We start from the raw sequence: 22025 nt of genomic DNA on the forward strand, positions 1-22025 counted from the left end.
GGGGAAAAAAATATATATAGGACAAAACACACATCACGACAAGAGAGACACCACAACACTACACTACATAAAGCGAGACCTAAGACAACAGCATAGTATGGCAGCAGCACATGACAACACAGCATGGTAGCAACACCACATGACAACAATATGGTAGCAACACAACATGGCAGCAGTACAACATGGTAGCAGCACAAAACATGGTACAAATATTATTGGGCACAGACAACAGCACAAAGGAAAGAAGGTAGAGGCAAAAATACATCATGCAAAGCAGTCACAACTGTCAGTAAGAGTGTTCATAATTAAGTCTTTGAATGAAGAAATGGAGATAAAACTGTCCAGTTTGAGTGTTTTTTTGCAGCTCGTTCCAGTCTCTAGCTGCAGCAAACTGAAAAGACGAGCGACCCAGGGATGTGTGTGCTTTAGGGACTTTTAACAGAATGTGACTGGCAGAATGGGTGTTGTATGTGCAGGATGAGGGCTGCTGTAGGTATCTCAGATAGGGGGGAGTGAGGCCTAAGAGGGTTTTTATAAATAAACATCAACCAGTGGGTCTTACAATGGGTATACAGCAAGGACCAATTTACAGAGGAGTATAGAGTGCAGTGTTGTGTCCTATAAGGAGCATTGGTGGAAAATCTGATGGCCAAATGGTAAAGAACATCCCGCCTCTTGAGAGGACCCTTACCTGCCGATCTATAAATTACATCTCCGTAATCTAGCATGGGTAGGATGGTCATCTGAATCAGGGTTAGTTTGGCAGCTGGGGTGAAAGAGGAGCGACTACAATAGAGGAAACAAAGTCTAGATTTAACTTTAGCCTGCAGCTTTGATATGTGCTGAGAGAAGGACAGTGTACAGTCTAGCCATACTCCCAAGTACTTGTATGAGGTGACTACCTCAAGCTCTAAACCCTCAAAGGTAGTAATCACACCGGTGGGGAGAGGGGCATTCTTTTTACAAAATCATATTACCTTTGTTTTGAAGACGTTCAGAACAAGGTTAAGGGCAGAGAAAGCTTGTTGGACACTAAGGAAGCTTTGTTGTAGAGCGTTTAAGTGTTTAACACAAAATCCGGGGAGGGGCCAGCTGAGTATAAGACTGTATCATCTGCATATAAATGGATGAGAGAGCTTCCTACTGCCTGAGCTACGTTGTTGATGTAAATTGAGAAGAGCGTGGGGCCTAGGATCGAGCCTTGGTGTACTCCCTTGGTGACAGGCAGTGGCTGAGACAGCAGATGTTCTGAATTTATACACTGTACTCTTTGAGAAAGGTAGTTAGCAAACCAGGCCAAAGACCCCTCAGAGACACCAATACACCTTAGCTGGTCCACAAGAACGGAATGGTCTACCCTATCAAAAGCTTTGGCAAAGTCAATAAAAATAGCAGCACAACATTGCTTAGAATCAAGGGCAATGGTGACATAATTTAGGACCTTTAAGGTTGCAGTGACACGTCCATAACCTGTGCGGAAACCAGATTGCATACCAGAGAGAATACTATAGACATCAAGAAAGCCAGTCAGTTGATTATTGACAAGTTTTTTCAAACACTTTTGATAAACAGGGCAAAATAGAAATTGGCCTGTAACAGTTAGGATCAGCTTGAACTTCCCCTTTAAATAAGAACGTACCGTGGCTGCCTTCCAAGCAATGGGAACCTCCCCAGAGAGGATAGACAGGTTAAAAAGGTCATAGGCTTGGCGATGATAGGGGCTGCAAACTTAAAGAAGAAAGGCTCTAAACCATCTGACCCAGATGTTTTATGCGGGGTCAAGTTTAAGGATCTCCTTCAGCACTTCAGACTCAGTGACTGCCTGCATGGAGAAATGTTGTAGCGAAGCAGGGGGGGAAATAGATATTTGGAAGGTGTTCCTAATGTTTGGTGTACAGTACTCAGTGTACATATTTACTTTTTAGCAGGTTCCTACCACAACTGTACTTGTCAGCACTCTAAGTAGTTTGGCTTTATATCATCCGAATTGAACTGAGATGTGAAGACCTGCATAAACCATCTAAGTTAATACCTAGGCTTCAGCTCAGCAAGTAAACACTGTTATGTGGTGCGCAGGAGACCTTGGCTCACTTACATAATTATGGTGATGTATCGTATACTGTTGAGGGAAACCGTAAATAAGTGGACTAAATAGACCACTACCTCACGCCTATGTTTGATACTTAAAAATAGATAATGTAGGATAAAGATGGTGCACCTGAGAGTGGGAGAGAGAGGTTAGGTTCCCCAAAGGGTCGCAAAATATTATGACAGTTTGAATTGACCCTTGGACTCTTTAATTTGACACAAAAAGCCTTGCGAGATAATGACATTGAAACCGTCTCCCCCTGCAAGGCAGAGTAGGCATGAGATTGTCACTGTGCCAAAGTAGACGAGGAACATTTGTAACGCTCTAATTTGTCGACATGAACGCGTCATACAATTGTGTTGTAATGGTCCACAGAGTTTGATAGTGGCTCTCCTACTCAAACCATGATTTTCCCATTTTTCAGCAATGGCGTGGCTTCCGACCCATTGACTTGCTAGACATATACTCGAAAAGATGGAGCCCATTCAAACTCACTCACCACATATGCCATATGACACATGTATGCTAGGTCAGGATTTCACGCTTGGATTCATCCACGTGGTGTAAACATCAGTAAAGATCTACCTATCAGACTTCCTCAATGTCAGGAATATGCTGGATCATCCCCGTGCTTTGCTCCAGTTGGTTTGGTAATCATTCATAAAGCAGATGGTTGTTACAAGGCTGTAGTGCTAACTAATATTTGATAAACCTGACTATCTGACTCCATTTGATATTTACAGTAAACCCATGTGCAATCAAGTATTATGTGTTTCGCTGACTAAGATCAAGGAATGGTCATGAGACGTGAATATCAAAGCAAGTATTTTTTAAGAGCTTTGTCAAATTAATGGATTCACATACAAGGCATAAAGCTTAAGTTACAAGGCAATACTGACATTAACAAAGCACAATTCTAGGCATATAGATCCTAAGGTTAACGTACAGGACAAAGCATGAACAAAGAGATGCCTGCTAGGCCTGAGGCCTAGAAGCCTGGTAAATAAAAAAAATATCTTACAACCATTATCCACTGGACAGGATACAGGATACGAGCGAGAACAACAGACCATGAAACTAAGCCCCTTTTATAAGAATCCGAGTTGCTTGGATTCAAAATCTGATCTGTTGACCAATAGCATTACTGTTGCGTTAACCTCCAATCAGATATCAGACCTACATGATGTAAAGACAACAGAACCTCTGTTACCCAGAGTTGTGACAAGAGGGGGTTGGTGAGATAAGGCAGCTTTACTAAGACAACAGTTGATTCGAAGAGTCACTTCCGGGGCGGGACCTCGCTACATAATGCTCCCTTGTCTGATTCTGCATCAGACAAAAGTGTTAAAAACCGGCCGGCCAGAACTGTAGTCACTGTAGACAGCATCACTTCAAACTTGTCCATTTGGCGGGTAGCGTTGTCTTCTGCTTTAGACATGCAAATGTCCTTCGGCAACACCTTCCCTGCAAGCATACTAGAAAGGAATGCTCCATTCTTCTTTGTAAGTGTAACGGCTGTCAATGTCGTTCTCCTCCTCAGACGAGGAGGAGCATGGATCGGACCAAGATGCGGATTGGTAAGAGTTCATATTTTAATTAAACATCAACAAGACACTACAAATTACCAAAACAACAAACGTGACTAACCTGCAACAGTCCTGTGTGGCCCAAACGCTAACACAGGAAACAAACACCCACAAAACACCAGTGAAACCCTGGCTGCCTTAGTATGACTCTCAATCAGAGACAAACGATACACACCTGTCTCTAATTGAGAATCATACCAGGCCGAACACAAAACCCCACAAAGAAATAGAAACATAGACTAACCCACCCAATTCACGCCCTGACCAACTAAAACAAATACATAACAAAGGAAAACAGGTCAGGAACGTGACAGTAAGAGCAAACATAACTGAAGGTACAGCGAGACATCACAGATGCATTCACATTTCAATGAGCATAAGATAAGAAAGAGAGCCTCCTCCGCCGCCACGTTTGACTGACGGCTTGCTGCTGAAAACACCTGTTTCCCTGTCCTCCGACCGCAGCGCCGCTTGTCGACGCGACAGGAGGCTCGGTACTTTGTCATGTTAATGCAGTCTGCCTGTCAGTGAGGACGAGGCGGTGAATGAGACGACAAGCGGTGCCACCGGGCGAAAAGGGTCCATATCAGGGGACCCTTTTAATTCTTTACAGACCATTTCCAATGCGTATTTTGAGTTTTGTGGATTTGCATCGTCCTGACAAATTCGCGAATCCAGATGTGCCTTTTAGACCTATATGATATTGGGATTACTCTGAATATCACACATGGACTAATTCAATATCCTGAGATATGTGACATCCTATTTTCTCTCTTCATGTTGACAAATACTGACTGTGTATATTGCATATCTGTGCTTCCTCAGCACATTCAAGATAGGAAGCTATATTGATTCCGGATCTGCTTCTCCTGGCTGAGGTCCCTACGAGGATCTTGATATGCTTTTTGATATGCTGAAAATAAGGACGATTTCTGATGAGTTTCTTAGTTTTCAGCATTTGCTCAATAATTTGACAAATATGATATCCTTATTTTTTTCATGCAAAAGTTATTTTTTGATTCCCTCCAGATATCACACATGGTATGGCTCATTAGATATCATACATGGTATGGATATTGGTATGGATATTCACTCATTAGATATCCTAAGATAGGCCCATGTAGATATCTTGTTTTCTCTACATGATATCAACAACTGACAGTAGGCCTACAAAGTATATTTTCTCAGCACATACAATGCATACAGTTGAAGTCGGAAGTTTACGTACACTTAGGTTGGAGTCATTAAAACTCATTTTTCAACCACTCCACAAATTTCTTATTAACAAACTAGAGTTTGGCAAGTCGGTTGGGACATCTACTTTGTGCATAACACAAATAATTTTTCCCGACAATTGTTTACAGACAGATTATTTCACTTATTTCACTGTATCACAATTCCAGTGGGTCAGAAGTTTACATACACTAAGTTGACTGTGCCTTTAAACAGCTTGGAAAATTGCAGATAATTATGTAATGGATGTAGAAGCTTCTGATAGGCTAATTGACATCATTTGAGTCAATTGTAGGTGTACCTGTGGATGTATTTCAAGGCCTACCTTTAAACGCAGTGCCTCTTTGCTTGATATCATGGGGAAATCAAAATGAATCAGTCAAGACTTCAGAAAAACAATTGTAGACCTGCACAAGTCTGGTTCATCCAAGGGAGCAATTTCCAAATGCCTGAAGGTACCAAGTATACCACGTATACCACGTTTAAACACCATGGGACCATGCAGCTGTCATACCGCTCAGGAATGAGATGCGTTCTGTCTACTAGAGATGAACGTACTTTGGTGCGAAAAGTGCAAATCAATCCGAGAACAACCACAAAGGACCTTGTGAAGATGCTGGAGGAAACAGATACAAAAGTATCTATATCCACAGTAAAACGAGTCCTATATCGACATAACCTGAAAGGCCAATCAGCAAGGAAGAAGCCACTGCTCCAAAACTGCCATAAAAAAGCCAGACTACAGTTTGCAACTGCACATGGGGACATAGATGGTACTTTCTGGAGAAATGTCCTCTGGTCTGATGAAACAAAAATAGAACTGTTTGGCCATAATGACCATTGTTATGTTTGGAGGAAAAAAGGGGATGCTTGCAAGCCGAAGAACACCATCCCAAACATGAAGCATGGGTGTGGCAGCATCATGTAGTGTGGGTGCTTTGCTGCAGGAGGGACTGGTGCACTTCACAAAATAGATGGCATCATGAGGAATGAAAATTATGTGGATATATTGAAGCAACATTTTAAGACATCAGTCAGGAAGTTAAAGCCTGGTCACAAATGGGTCTTCCAAATGGACAATGACCCCAAGCATACTTCCAAAGTCGTGGAAAAATGGCTTAACGACAACAAAGTCAAGGTATTGGAGTGGCCATCACAAAGCCCTGACCTCAATCCTATAGAAAATTTGTGTGCAGAACTGAAAAAGTTTGTGCGTGCAAGGAGGCCTACAATTAGCTGACTCAATTACACCAGCTCAGTGAGAAGGAATGGGACAAAATTCACCCAACTTATTGTGGGAAGCTTGTGGAAGGCTACCCAATATATTTGACCCAAGTTAAACAATTTAAAGGGATTACTACCAAATACTAATTGAGTGTATGTAAACTTCTGACCCACTGGGAATGTGATGAAAAAAAGAAAAGCTGAAATAAATAATACGCTCTACTATTATTCTGACATTTCACATTCTTCAAATGAAGTTAACCTTTAATCCTAACTGACCTAAAACAGGGAATTTTTACTAGGATTAAATGTCAGGAATTGTGAATAACTGAGTTTAAATGTATTTGGCTAAGGTGTATGTAAACTTCCGACTTCAACTGTAAGCTCTTGACTGAAGTCCATATCAGGATCTTGATATACATTTTGATTTTCTAAATGAGGACAATTTCTGATGCTTATTTGAGTTTTGAGGACATGCTCAATAATTTGATAAATATCAAATCCATATCATTCTTTCAGAAACTTGATGTAATTTTTATATATTCCCTCTGGATAAAGGCACGTGCAAACCACAATCTAAAAGCACTGTAACTGGTAGCCTAGCAACAAAAATCACGTCTTATTTCCTGTGGAGTTCCAAATATCATTTTTTTTATTTGGGGCCACAAATGTGTGTGTAAACAATGTGTGCTTGAACTGACAACTGGAGAAACAAAGAAGTGAGAAGCTGTTCAGAAAATATCTCAAATAAGTTAGAACAAAAGTGAGGAGCTAATTTGAGATGTTTTATTTATCTACTAACTAGAATCAAGAATAATGAGGGTAGACTGGGGTGTAAATGGTGCTTCCAGGTTTAGCTGTGTGCGTGTGTGCGTGTGTGCGTGTGTGCGTGTGTGCGTGTGTGCGTGTGTGCGTGTGTGTGTGTGTGTGTGTGTGTGTGTGTGCGTGTGTGTGTGTGTGTGTGTGCTGGTATCACTCACTACAGAGACAGCCCTTACAAAAAAAGAGATGCATGAGTTATTGAAACTTGAAACTTTTAGGGTCATCAAATACATGAACATAATTAGCCATGTTAAGTTTGGCATTGATATCTTAAAGAAATAAGGTTAACAATTCACTTATTTTGACTATGTAACGCTAATGCTTAACATAATAAAACAATTTAAAACTTATCATGGACTACGAGTCAGATTCGTTCAAAATTTGGACTCATCATAATAGTCCCTAAAGAGTTTGAGAAAATAACGTTGATCCATTCAAAGAAGATGGACTATACACTATACAAGTATTTTGGATTTTGGTATTTTATTAGGATCCTCATTAGCTGTTGCAAAAGCAGCAGCTACTCTTGCTGGGGACAACACAAAACATGTAACATACTGTAATACAGAATGACATAATACAGAACATCAGTAGACAAGAACAGCTCAAGGACAGAACTACATAAATTATATTTAAAGGCACACATAGCCTACATATCAATGTATACACAAACTATCTAGGTCAAATAGGAGAGAGGCGTTGTGCCGCAAGGTGTTGCTTTATCTGTTTTTTGAAACCAGGTTTGCTGTTTATTTGAGCAATATGAGATGGAAGGAAGTTCCATGCAATAAGGGCTCTAATATAATGCTGTACACTTTCTTGAATTTGGTCTGGATTTGGGGACTGTAGATGCTAATATGCTCAAATATGCAAAAGATCTTCTTGTCATTAACCATAAAACCAAATTACACGTGAACTTAGTTTGAGAAAAGCAAAGTTATTGGTCAAAATAAGTTATTGATAAATCAAAAATCAGAGTTTACGTGTCCATTAAATGGTTAGTAAAAGGCACTGTGGGGTGGATTTATAGTGGTTTAAAATTTTGTTTTAAAATGTTATATTTTTAGGTTTGCCTGTTTTGCATGTTATTTTGGCATTAATACGTGTCACATATCAGTTTGCAAACAATGTAAAATATATATACTACCTTTCCAAAGAAAACCCATTTGGAATTAGGTTGGCACAGCTGAAAACTGTTGTCCTGATTAAAGAAGATCTTCTTTGCAACTCTGCCTAGAAGGCCAGCATCCCAGAGTCACCTCTTCACTGTTGACATTGAGACTGGTGTTTTGCAGGTACAATTTAATGAAGCTGCTAGTTGAGGACTTGTGAGGCGTTTGTTTTTCAAACTAGACACTCTAATATACTTGTACTCTTGCTCAGTTGTGCACCGGGGCCTCCTACCCCTCTTTCTATTTAGGTTAGAGCCAGTTTGCGCTGTCCTGTGAAGGGAGTAATACACAACGTTGTACGAGATCTTCAGTTTCTTGGCAATTTCTCGCATCGAATAGCCTTCATATTTCAGAACAAGAATAGACTGACGAGTTTCAGAAGAAAGTTATTTGTTTCTGGTCATTTTGAGCCTGTAATCGAACCCACAAATGCTGATGCTCCAGATACTCAACTAGTCTAAAGAAGGCCAGTTTTAATCAGAACAAACGGTTTTCAGCTGTGCTAACATAATTGCAGAAGGGATTTCTAATGATCAATTAGTCTTTTAAAATGATCAACTTGGATTAGCTAACACAACATGCCATTGTAACACAGGAATGATGGTTGCTGATAATGGGCCTCTGTACGCCTATGTAGATATTCCATAAAAAATCTGCCGTTTCTAGCTACAATAGTCATTTACAACATTAACAATGTCTACACTATATTTCTGATCAATTTGATGTTATTTTAATGGACAAAAAATGTGCTTTTCTTTCAAAAACAAGGACGTTTCTAAATGACCCCAAACTTTTGAACGGTAGTGTATTGAGTTAATAAAGTCGTATACAAACATGGTCTCATTTTAGTTTTCTTGAGTAAGGCAGCTCCAGTGGGAGTTAGCCAGTTTTATGCCGATCGTAAATACCTTGCAGGAACTCTCTCTCCCACTCTGCAGAAATGGAAGTTAAAAATCCCTTTGTTACAACAGAGAGAGATGTTGCAGCACTGTAACATCAAAGGTTGGACATTGACACAATATTTCTAACATAAATAATGTGGGAAATGGTTGGTGGGACTTAACTTCTTATGGCTGCAAGCCCGATGTCGGTACACTTATGACAGCCAGCTCAAGTGCAGGGCGCGAAATTAAAAATATATTTTTTAGAAAATATTTAACTTTCACACATTAACAAGTCCAATACAGCAAATGAAAGATAAACATCTTGTGAATCCAGCCAACATGTCCGATTTTTTAAATGTTTTACAGCGAAAACACCACGTATATTTATGTTAGCTCACCACCAAATACAAAAAAGGACATACATTTTTCACAGCACAGGTAGCATGCACAAAACAACCTAACTAACCAAGAACCAACCAAACTAACCAAGAAACAACTTCATCTGATGACAGTCTTATAACATGTTATACAATAAATCTATGTTTTGTTAGAAAAATTTGCATAGTTGAGGTATAAATCAGTTTTACATTGCAGCTACCATCACAGCTACCGTCACAAATAGCACCGAAGCAGCCAGAGTAATTACAGACACCAACGTGAAATACCTAAATATCATAAAACATTTCTGAAAAATACATGGTGTACAGCAAATGAAAGACAAGCATCTTGTGAATCCAGCCAATATTTCCGATTTATTAAGTGTTTTACAGCGAAAACACAATATAGCATTATATTAGCTTACCACAATAGCCAGAAACACAAGCCATTTACCAGCAGCAAAAGTTAGCGATCGTAACAAACCAGCAAAAGATATATAATTTTTGACTAACCTTGATAAGCTTCATCAGATGACAGTCCTATAACATCAGGTTATACATACACTTATGTTTTGTTCGAAAATGTGCATATTTAGAGCTGAAATCAGTGGTTATACATTGTGCTAACGTAGCATCTTTTTCCCAGAATGTCCGGATATTTTTATGACACTCACCTATTCTGACCAAATAACTATTCATAAACGTTACTAAAAAATACATGTTGTATAGGAAATGATAGATACACTAGTTCTTAATGCAATCGCCGTGTTAGAATTCTAAAAATAACTTCATTACGACATCCAGCTTAGGTATAGCGAGAGAGAGCCCAAAATCTGGGCGCAAACTAATAGTACACATGTTCGACAGATATATGAAATAACATCATAAAATGGGTCCTACTTTTGATGATCTTCCATCAGAATGTTGTACAAGGGGTCCTTTGTCGGGAACAATCGTTGTTTGGTTTTAGAATGTCCTCTTCTCCAGTCAATTAGCACGGAAAGCTAGCAAAGTGGCGCAAAGCTCTCCTTCGTGAACAAACGCAGACAACACAACATGCCTAACGTCCCGAAAAAATGTCAATAATCTAATAAAACTATATTGAAAAAACATACTTTACGATGATATTGTCACATTTATCAAATAAAATCAATGCCGGAGATATTAGCCGTCTATAACGACAGCTTTTCAGAAGGCAATACCCGGTCCCTTCTCGCGCCTTCCAGAAAACAGGAAATTGGTGTCACGTCATGCCAAGAGTTCTTATTCGACCTCAGATCTAGTTATACACTCCATTTCTTCTCTCACTGCCTGTTGGCATCTAGTGGAAGGCGTATGAAGTGCATGTATACTAATACATATCAAGCACATTTATAGGCAGGCCCTAGAACAGAGCATCGATTTCAGATTTTCCACTTCCTGTCAGGAAGATTTCTGCAAAATGACTTCTGTTTTACTCACAGATATAATTCAAGCGGTTTTAGAAACTAGAGAGTGTTTTCTATCCAATAGTAATAATAATATGCATATTGTACGAGCAAGAATTGAGTACGAGGCCGTTTGAAATGGGCACCTTTTATCCAGGCTACTCAATACTGCCCCTGCAGCCCAAAGAAGTTAAACAATAACGATATCAAATCAGTTGTTGTTTTGTGATATCGTTATGATGGTATAACTAAATAACTGTATCTCTAAAAGTGTACATATTCAAGGGGTCAGGTTTACATCTAAATGTTGTAAAATGTATATGATTAAATATACAACTATTTGTGAGAAGATGAAATGTGATTTTAGCCTTCTAAATGAGATAGTTGTTTTCATATAGACTTTTGTATAGACTTTTGCCATGTCAGGAATCACGCCCACGTGAGCACAGACATGGCGGCAACGTGATGGAACCGCCCTCCAATGCGAGTGTTTAAAATGACTCACTGGAGAATTAACATACTATACCAGCGTGGTTGACAGCGTGAGTTGAACAGTACGAAATGGTTAGAAACTCTGAAACTTTCAACAGAGAGGAAGAAAATCTCTGCAGACCAGTACATTGCTAGGTTGCTACTGGCGTGTAAAATGGTTCTAGCTGTACCCTGAAATATCAACCATTGAGACCAGTATACGGATGGTGTTGAGCCGGACGCAACGAATGGTTAGACTCTACCAGACCAGAAAATGGTAAGACTCAAACTCTCGATTTAACCTGTCTAGGATCAGCGTGGCGCTAGCGGCACACCCCCCCCCCCCCCCCACTGAAAAACCAGTGCCGCGAAATTCAAAAAAAATATTTTTTTAAAATATTTAACTTTCACACATTAAAGTCCAATACAGCTAATGAAAGACACAGATCTTATGAATCCAGTCAACATTTCCGATTTTTAAAATGTTTTACAGGGAAGACACAATATGTAAAGATGTACATCTATTACCTAAAAACACATTAGCATAATCCACCATCTTTTATTTGTCCACCAACACCAGTAGCCATCACCAATTCGGCTAAACTAAGATATTTATAGCCCCTAACCAACAAAAAAACTCATTAGATGACAGTCTGATAACATATTTATGGTATGGGATAGGTTTTGTTAGAAAAAAGTGCATATTTCAGGTATATGGCATAGTTTACAATTGCACCCACCATCACAAATGGACTAGAATAATTACAATGAGCAACGTGTTTACCTAACTACTAATCATCAAACATTTCGTAAAAATACACAGCATACACGAATCGAAAGACACAGATCCTGTGAATACAGACAATATTTCAGATTTTCTAAGTGTCTTACAGCGAAAACACAATAAATCGTTATATTAGCTTAGCACATAGCAATTAGCAGCCCAGCATTGATTCTAGCCAAAGTGAGCGATAAAAGTCAACATCGCCAAAAGATATTAATTTTTTCACTAACCTTCTCAGAATTCTTCCGATGACACTCCTGTAACATCACATTACAACATGCATATACAGTTTGATCGAAAATGTTTATATTTAGCCACCAAAATCATGGTTAGACAATGTGAAATGTAGCTCAGCTGGTCAGAAAATGTCCTTGCGCCACTTAGACAGTGATCTACTCTTATACATAAATACTCATAAACGTGACTAAAAAATATAGGGTGGACAGGGATTGATAGACAATTTAATTCTTAATACAATTGCGTTATTACATTTTTTAATTTATCCTTACTTTTCAATACAGTTTGCGCCAAGCGAAGCTACGTCAAAAAACATGGCGTCCTAAGCCACTAAAATGTTTCGACAGAAACACGATTTATCATAATAAAAATGTCCTACCTTGAGCTGTTCTTCCATCAGTATCTTGGGCAAAGGATCCTTTCTTGGGAGAAATCGTCTTTTGGTGGAAAGCTGTCCTCTTGCCATGTGGAAATGTCAACTACGTTCGGGATGAACTGAAAAGCGTGCCCAACTTTTCACATCGTTGCAAAAATAAATGTCCCAAAATCGCACTAAACGGATATAAATTGCTATAAAACGCTTTAAATTAACTACTTTATGATGTTTGTAACTCCTATAACGAGTGAAAAGATGACCGGAGAAATATAACAGGCTAAACTAACGCTTGGAACAGGAGAGGGTCGGTGTCTTCCACGCGCGTTACGCAGCTCCCAAAGAATGACTAGCTTCAGAGTTTTTTCATTTGTAGGGCCTGTGAACGCGCAATCGAGCCCGTTGGAATCGTCATCACGTAAAGGCATCCAGGGGAAGACGTAAGAAGTGTCCGTATAGTCATAGCAACGACAGTGCCCTTTTAACTGACTTCAGAAAAGTGGCCAACATTTCTCAAATCTGACTCCATGTCAGGGAAATTGCTGTAGAATGGGCTCTGTTCCACTTAGAGACAAAATTTCAACTCCTATAGAAACTATAGACTGTTTTCTATCCAATAATAATAATAATATGCATATTGTACGATCAAGGATTTTGTGGGAAGCCGTTTAAAAAATTAGCCACATTAGCATAAATAGTCTAAACAGCGCCCCCATCCCCAACAGGTTAAGAAGATAAAGACTACATCGGAACATTCAGTCTGCAGCTGTTGAAGTACTTTAGTCTAGTGAACTCGACCGAGGACCATCGCGTCTGTACCTTTTTTTTTTTTTTTATCCCATTTTCTCCCCAATTTTCGTGGTATCCAATCGCTAGTAATTACTACCTTGTCTCATCGCTACAACTCCCGTACGGGCTCGGGAGAGACGAAGGTCGAAAGCCATGCGTCCTCCGAAGCACAACCCAACCAGCCGTACTGCTTCTTAACACAGCGCGCCTCCAACCCGGAAGCCAGCCGCACCAATGTGTCGGAGGAAACACCGTGTACCTGGCCCCCTTGGCTGGCGCGCACTGCGCCCGCCCCGCCACAGGAGTCGCTGGAGCGCGATGAGACAAGGATATCCCTACCGGCCAAACCCTCCCTACCCCGGACGACGCTATGCCAATTGTGCGTCGCCCCACGGACCTCCCGGTCGCGGCCGGCTGCGACAGAGCCTGGGCGCGAACCCAGAGACTCTGGTGGCGCAGTTAGCACTGCGATGCAGTGCCCTAGACCACTGCGCCACCCGGGAGGCCCCGCGTGTGTACCTTTGATTGATCCAATCTAACGAAGACAAGACGGGAAGAACGTTTCCCTCCCACCATCATGTGGTACTCTGATGGATCCAGGCTAATGAACACTTCCAGAACAAAGAAAGCCTACTACCACAATTACTAAGTACATTGTGACTTCTGGTGGACAACCAGAGACTTACACACCCAGAGATTTCTGTCGAACTACTCTCCACAGACTGATCGAGTGATTTCAACAGCTCGAGACGACAAAGACATACAAGCGTAAATATGTACATTACATTTCTAAATCCGAATAAGCGGTTGTTAGGGTGTTAAATATCCATATTTATGATGAGCGTATCATTCAACTGTATGTACGAGTTTAATTCCTTTGTTTCTCCTTCTCCTGCTCTTCCCCCCCCCTTTCATTGTGTAACAAGTCGTCATATCAGGTTAGTCCACTAGGGACTGTTCATTGCATTATATAGTAATGTGTGTGTTTATGTAATTCTGTGTGATTATTTAGTTAGTTACTAAAAGCCAATTTGTGTATTGCTGAGCATCATACTTTCAAAATCTTAGCAAGCAGTCATCATCATGAATCAAGTTGACAATCTCCTGGAAAATCCTATGTAATCCTTGTCATATGAAGATAAATAATGAAGAGAAATTATCGGTGCTCATCGGCCATTGGATAATAACATTACGCAACAAGTTGGAAATCGCAAATTCAACAATGAGTGGTTTGAAAGGAATCAGGGCTTAACCTCTACAGAGTACCTAACCCGGATCCGGGTGCACCCCCCCCCCCCCCCCCACACACTGATTAGCATCGCTAGCATAGCGTCACAATTAAATAGTAGCATCTAAATATCATTAAATCACAAGTCCAAGACACCCAATGAAAGACACAGATCTTGTGAATAAAACCACCATTTCAGATTTTTTAAATGTTTTACAGGGAAGACAAAATATGTAAATCTATTAGCTAAACACGTTAGCAAAAGACACCATTTTCTTACTCCAACAGTTTCTTACTCCATCAGGTGCTATCACCAATTCGGCTAAACTAAGATATTGATAGCCACAAACCAAGAAACAACTTCATAAGATGACAGTCTGATAACATATTTATGGTATAGCATAGTTTTTTTTTTTTAAATGTGCATTTTTCAGGTATAAATCACAGTTCTACATTGCAGCTGCAATCTGATATAGTGCTGATGCAGCTAGAACAATTACAGAGACCAACGTTATATAACTAATTACTTGTCTTAAAACATTTCAGAAAAAATACACAGCGTACAGACATTGAAAGCCCAACATCTGGTGAATCCAAACAATATTTCAGATTTTTTAAATGTTTTATAGCGAAAACAAAATGTATCGCTAAATTAGCATAACCAGGCCAGCCAGAACCGGCTGGACGCGCCCGACCAGTTCACATGCACGACAGATATATGAAATAACATCGTAAATTGGGTCTTACTATTGCTGGTCTTTCATCAGAATGTTGATCAAGGTGTCCTTAGTCCTGATGAGTCGTTCAATCCATTCACAATGGCAACCTCCCCTCTTCATTTAGCCTGGGTACTGGTCGACTGGCACGGTCCATGTCCAAAGTTAAAAAACTCAAAGAACGGAACACGGCAAAACTCCCGAAAAAATTCTAATAATCTGATTAAACTATATTGAAAAAACATACATTACGGTGATATGGTCACATGTATCAAACAAACTTCGACACGGAGATAGTTTTCATCCGTAACGTCAGCATAACAAAAGACAATGGCACCTCTGAAAACGCGCATCTCAGAAACCGGAAGTTGTCGGTCACGCTAAAGAAATATATTTCTTATTTCACGTCAGTACAAGATAAACAAAAAATTTCTCCTCTGACGTCTTCCAGACACCCAGAGGAAGAAGAAGGAAGTGTGTTTCGGGTCATAGGTCGCGTGACCATATATAGGCAGAGCTTTGAAGCGAGCATACACATCTTGCAATCTTCTTCTGGCTCAGGGAAAGTGCTGTGAAATGACCTGTGTTTGACTCAGAGACAAAATTGGAACGGTTTTAGAAACCATAGCTTGTTTTCTATCCAATGGCATATGGTTATATGCATATAGTAACAGCAATAATTGAATAAGAGGCAGTTTAATCTGTAGAGGCAATTATGCTAATGCGAAACAGCACCCCCTGTATTCTCAAGAAGTTAAGGGGCTCTTTTCCTAGTTTAAAATGATTAACATTCAACATTGGCCATGCTGTCAATGAAGCATGATTTGTGCCGCGCACAAAACAACTGTTAATTCGGACCTGCAAAAACTTGACTTCATTGAGTTCAAGACAATTGGGAATTCTGGAAAAATTTGCTTTGACTGCGTTTTGAACGGTGACATGAAGATCAATGACATCATCATGATTCGACCTTGTTTTTTTTCAGAGTTCCCAGTTGTCTTGAAAACACCATAAATCCAGAGAATGCCAGACTTTGATGACAAAATTTGCCCACGAAGGACTGCCGCGCCACCTTCCTGTTCAAGTGAGCACAGCACAACAAGGTGAGTCCAAAAATGTCTTGTATGCTGCTGCATAAATTATGTAATATGCCAGGGAGATATGTATACTGTAGCTAAGAAAGTAATACTAAGTGCATGTTCTGTAGTAAGCTGTTAGTAGCTCATGTGCCTCACCCAAATAATTTGGTCTATTTGCTCTTCTTAATTTGGCCTATTGTTCTGTCTTGGTGGTGCACATGTAGGCTATAATCTGTTTTAGAGAAATATAATCATCAAATTTTGTAAGAACTTTCATTGTGTGCTTATATGCCCCCTTTATTTATCCTACGGTTCGGACTTGGTGTACAGGGAGAACACTGTAAGAACGGCACATGTTCTGAATTCTGTCGCTGTATGTTTCAAAAGTGCTAAACAAATGGTTATATTGACTACGTCCGTCCTAGCTCGCTCATTGATGTCTTAATTGAAATTACGAATTGCCTCTTATCTACTTGTCATCCCCTTATGCCATACTTTGTACGTCTCAATTGTCAGTAGAAACCACATTTGTTTAAGCAAGTCCGCCATATCAGCTATATTTTTTTTAAAGGCAGTAAATGAGGCTGAATGGACTGTTACGCTGCCAGACAAGGCTCCGCTGATAGCCCGGTGTAGCAGTGGTAAGGTGTTGGGACTGCTGTTGGGACTGCTGTTGGGACTCTGTAGGTTTGTGGGCACCTTTGTCACCGTTATAATGCAGTTAGTGTATTGTTTAATGTTGTGTTGTGTAGTGGCTTTGCTGGCATGCATCCAACAATTATTATTTTTTTGCCCCACCAAGATTTACATGCTAAAATCGCCAATGAAATGTGCACTTGTTGGATTATTTTGGATAATCCAAAAATAGTCTTATGTAGTTGTTCTATATTGAATTCAGGAAAGGAATATATTCTGACACATAACACTGTGTTTGTGGATCAGCAGATTATAATTTTGGAAAAGTGAGGGAAAAAAGTTGAATTCTTAATTGCCAGCAATGGCAACAGCCATGTGAATCATCTTGTCACAAACTCAATGATCTCTCAAAGCTGCCACCAAATCACCAGCTGAGTCATACACTGAAGAACGTGAAGTGTCAGTTATATTCACACATGGGGACAGACAGGAGATAATATGCCAGAGCCAAAATGATGACACATTTCAGCCTGGCCTCAAAGATTAGACGTAACACAGTAAATGTAAATCTGTGACACTAAAATGTGTATGTTACAATAGACTAAAGGTTTTTAAGTCAAAAACTAAAGGTTGGAGGTTGGTCGGGGTGGATGGGTGGGCGTACTAAATAAAGGTTGCGTGTTTGAAATACATCACGGACTACTTTAGCATTTTATTAAATTAGCAATTTTGCAACTACTTACTACTTTTTTGCTTTTTTGCAAATACTTAGCAGGTTAGCTAACCCTTCCCCTAACCCTAACCTTAACCCCTAACTCCTAACCCTAACCTTAACCCCTAACCCCTTGCCTAGCTAACGTCAACCATCTAGCTAACGTTAGCAACAACAAAGTGGAATTCGTAACATATCATATGTTTAGCGAATTCCTAACATATTGTACAAATTGCAATTCGTAACATATCATACAAATTGTAATTCGTAACATATCATACGAAATGGATGATGGACATACACAAATGAATACATACCATGTGAAATTTAACATATCATACTTAATGCAGGGAGACAGATTTATGTTTGCTATGTTTTGTCTATCCCTGAGTTCAGGTTGCACATTTACACTGTGTTCCAATAGAAATAGACTAGAGCATTCTGGAACATGGAGCCCCGGGACCATAACCACAAACTGATCTAGGACCATGTCATCTTATTCATTATCATCTATAGGCCAAACCAGATGCTAGATCAGTACTATTCCGAGACTAGTTTTGAATACAGGCCCTGATAGAACCACTTTCCCATGAAGCATCTCAACAAAGTGCCCAATGCCTTTAGCAGAAAGAGGTTGAGCTCCCACGTATGACAGAGCCCAGCTAAGCATCTCTCTATGAGTCTGACAATGTATTACAACTTTCAGAGAGAGTGGCCTGCCATTGAGAAATAGACTATTTCTGCAAAGAAAAAGGATTCATATAGCCTTTTGAAGTTTATACCCCCAGCCCCAGATCTCTCTCTACACTTTGTTGAAACTATTTAGCATTCTGATCCTAAGGCCTGGTCTCTTGGCAGTAGCCACTGGACAATGCCTGCCAGGTTGAGGATTACTGTAAACCTAACTTGAATCCACGGTCATACATTCACAGGAATCACCACAATCATACATTTCTTTTGCACCAGTCTGTATTGTCTGTATTATTTGCTCCAAAGTTTTTCTCCATCTGATTTTTCCTCGCTTCCAGCTTTTCTGGAAATACCTAATCTGATAACACACATTCACCTTTTTCTAGGAAAGCTGTTTCTCCTTGTTTCTAAGAAACGTGGAATTGTGCATGTAAGATGAAATTGGCCAACAAAAAGTACGCTTGACATACACAAATGCTATTCAAAATCAACCTTTCAATATAATCTGCACACTGTCTAAAAATTTTTTTATATGTGTGTGAATTTCCCAAAAATAAATACACTGAGTGTGCAAAACATACCTGCTATGATCCCTACTTACAGATGTTTATTTCAACTATCAGCAGGACAATAGGGAATAAATATAAACTGAATGACAGAGCATGGGGACTGGTCTTTATAAATCAATCAGATTTTTGATGTGTAAATGTAAGGACTATTTTGCTCTTCACTCGCAGTCACTTAGGAGCCTAGGCCTACTCCTCACCGGTCACGTTGTACAGAGCCATATTTTCCTAACTGAAACCCTTAATTAAATCGCTTTAGCCGTGATTGTAAAATTAATCAAGGCTCACTTTGTTATTTTGTTTTATAACTAAAATGCTTGACTGTATTTAAAGACATGGATGACTTGTATGCCGTGTGATGACATGCACAAATTACTAAGTGATTGATTGATGTACTGTATATTTAAGTAGGCCTTTATGCCAATAAGAAAGTTACACTAAAACAGGTACAGTAACGAATGCATTTTAGTTTTTCTTGGAATGGAAAAACCATAATATTCATCACTTGAATCAAGCTACATTTCTAAAAATCAATCCCATATATTATATGTTCTATTCAAGGCTCCCATTGACTCTTAGGCCTACGGCGCCATGTCATTTCAATAACTTCGCTTGACGCAACTTTTAAAGGAAGAACCACTGTAACAATCCCCCCCTGCTGATGAAATAGAGGCTGCTTTTAAAGGAAGAACCACTGTAACAATCCCCCCCTGCTGATGAAATAGAGGCTGCTTTTAAAGGAAGAACCACTGTAACAATCCCCCCCTGCTGATGAAATAGAGGCTGCTTTTAAAGGAAGAACCACTGTAACAATCCCCCCCTTGCTGATGAAATAGAGGATGCATCCCAAATGGCACCCTATTCCCATAGGGCTCTGGTATAAAGTAGTGCACTATATAGGGGATCGGGTGCCATTTGGGATGTAAACCCTTTCAGACTTTAATCAAGTCTAGGTTTGTTCCCTCATTTAGCTCAGACCTCTTCCCAATTGACTCAGGTCGCAATAAACACAAGAGTGTTTCTCAACCACTACAAAACTGCATTCATTCCCCCTGATTAATAATCCCTCAGAGTCTATTGACGCACATGTGTTTAAATACAAAAATCGCCATCAAAATGTGTCCGTTTGAGATCGAGATATCTTTTCTTTTTTTGTAGCATTGGCTGTGTCTCAATCCACCGCATCCGCCTACTGTATGTCGGCTTTCCGCCTCTGCAGTAGAAGGTAACCGAGCTACAGCAGTGTTTGTCAGACCATGAGACATCCCCAAATTTTTCTCACGAAATCGGCTGTGGTGTCCATCTCCATTTTGCTCTACAACCCCCACAAGTGAAGGTAACCCATACAAACAAAATGGAAGAATGGAGGTAGTTTTGTTCCCCCCAAAAATAAGAGGTTAAATGTGACCAAAAATATATAATTTTCCCTAAACTTATATCTCCTAGATATAGGACAGACACATCAACACCTTACTCCTTATGATTTATTTTTTGATTGTCTTTTTTGCCATTTATGAATGTGTTATTCTATGGATTTCTATGGGCTATAGTAGTAAATATGTATATTTTATACCTAAAGGAGTCCTAAAATTCTAAATCAAATAGCTAAATGATCCATTGTATGACTATCGTAAAAACAATTCCATATGTTAGCTTAGTACCCCCCGCCCCCCCAACAGCTTAGACTTTTAGAGGTTTTTAACTGCCCAATACGAGTCATGCTACAACCCTAAAGGCATCAATTCATAAACCGATCCACACCCTGCTCAAGTTTTTCCCCCTCAGTTTAGGGAAACAGTACAGGCAAATTAAGTGATTAGATCCATTTCCAGGGTACTGTAGTTGCACGTTCTTCTTGACGAACACCTGCGTGTTGACATTGCCCCACGTCTTATTCAAACGGCCTTGTTGCAGTAATGCTTAGGCAGATGTTAGCATTAGCGCTAGCACTCGAGGAGCAGTCCAGATGTCTGCTTCAGCCTGTTCTGGGGAAGAAGTGGAGCAGATTGTAATGGTGTGTTTGGATAATCAGGATCCATATTATGCCAGGGAAAACACACCCGCGCACTATTGTACTTTCTGGCTCGTTCTCTACCCTTCTGTTCTCCTGCTTCCTATGCTTGGCCATGTGTTCTATGTGATTACTTTAAGCTGTCTCTTTGAAAGAAGGACAATGTGCTTAAATGGGTATTTTAGGTCAAAGAAAGGGCAGCGCTTTTTAACATTGTATCCCTTCGGACACCAAATGTCCCTGAAGAGTATAATGTCGCCCTTATGGTTATTTCATTATAGGTGAGCATACCCAGGGGCCCCTGTACCACATTAAGACCTCTAAAAAACAGAAGTTAGATGCCAACAAAACACAACTAGGCTGAAATCCTCTGCAGTAGATGCAGCTACAATGGGCACGTCAAAACTGATAATCAAATGTGATTTCTCTCCAAGTAGTCTGTGTGCTTGGTGGTCCCATAGGCTTTCACGGTAGATCAGTCTGTTCTTGTCCCACTTTCCAGCAGCCCCACAGCGCGTTGTCTAGCGTGAGGAAACGGCCCCCCTCCAAGCAGATCCCTAGAGATATCAAACAGTGCTGCCACTCACCTCAGAGATGGGGCGGTTTTGGATTTCATCCCTCCATCTTTTTTTTCCCTCTATCAGATCCAATCCACCGTGCAAATCCAATCCACCCTGCCAATCCAATCCACTGACAACCATCCATATATTTGATTCCCAGGGACTACAGATGAAAATGAGCCATCTAGCTATATTTGGTGCAGTGGCATGTTGTAACATGGTCCCTGACAAATAAACAAATCAAATAATAATCTGGGACGTCTGGTTTCGGTCTGCGGCCCACTCCCGTTGTTTGTTTTGGTGATAAATCATTATTTATCTTTGTCTATTTACCTCCTTTAACCTAAGAAGTCACAGGG

The 22025-nt window shown here is 40.0% G+C and overlaps 1 protein-coding gene across 8 annotated transcripts in view; it reads left to right on the plus strand.

Moving 5' to 3' along the window:
* Nucleotides 1–22025, plus strand: part of LOC129841435 (disks large-associated protein 4-like) — a 243014-nt gene that overhangs the window by 134005 nt on the left and 86984 nt on the right. For 3 of the 8 annotated variants that reach the window (XM_055909702.1, XM_055909710.1, XM_055909761.1), the window contains exon 3: nt 16398–16515. The exons of 3 other annotated variants lie outside the window; for them this stretch is intronic. In XM_055909702.1, coding sequence (XP_055765677.1) covers nt 16449–16515 — 67 coding nt within the window. In that variant the 5' untranslated portion in view covers nt 16398–16448. Of the gene's footprint in view, nt 1–16397; nt 16516–22025 lie in introns of those variants that run through there. 2 more of the 8 variants (XM_055909752.1, XM_055909735.1) reach the window with 1 other exon arrangement.

This window comes from Salvelinus fontinalis, chromosome 3 (assembly GCF_029448725.1).
Source record: "Salvelinus fontinalis isolate EN_2023a chromosome 3, ASM2944872v1, whole genome shotgun sequence".
Taxonomy (NCBI): domain Eukaryota; kingdom Metazoa; phylum Chordata; class Actinopteri; order Salmoniformes; family Salmonidae; genus Salvelinus; species Salvelinus fontinalis.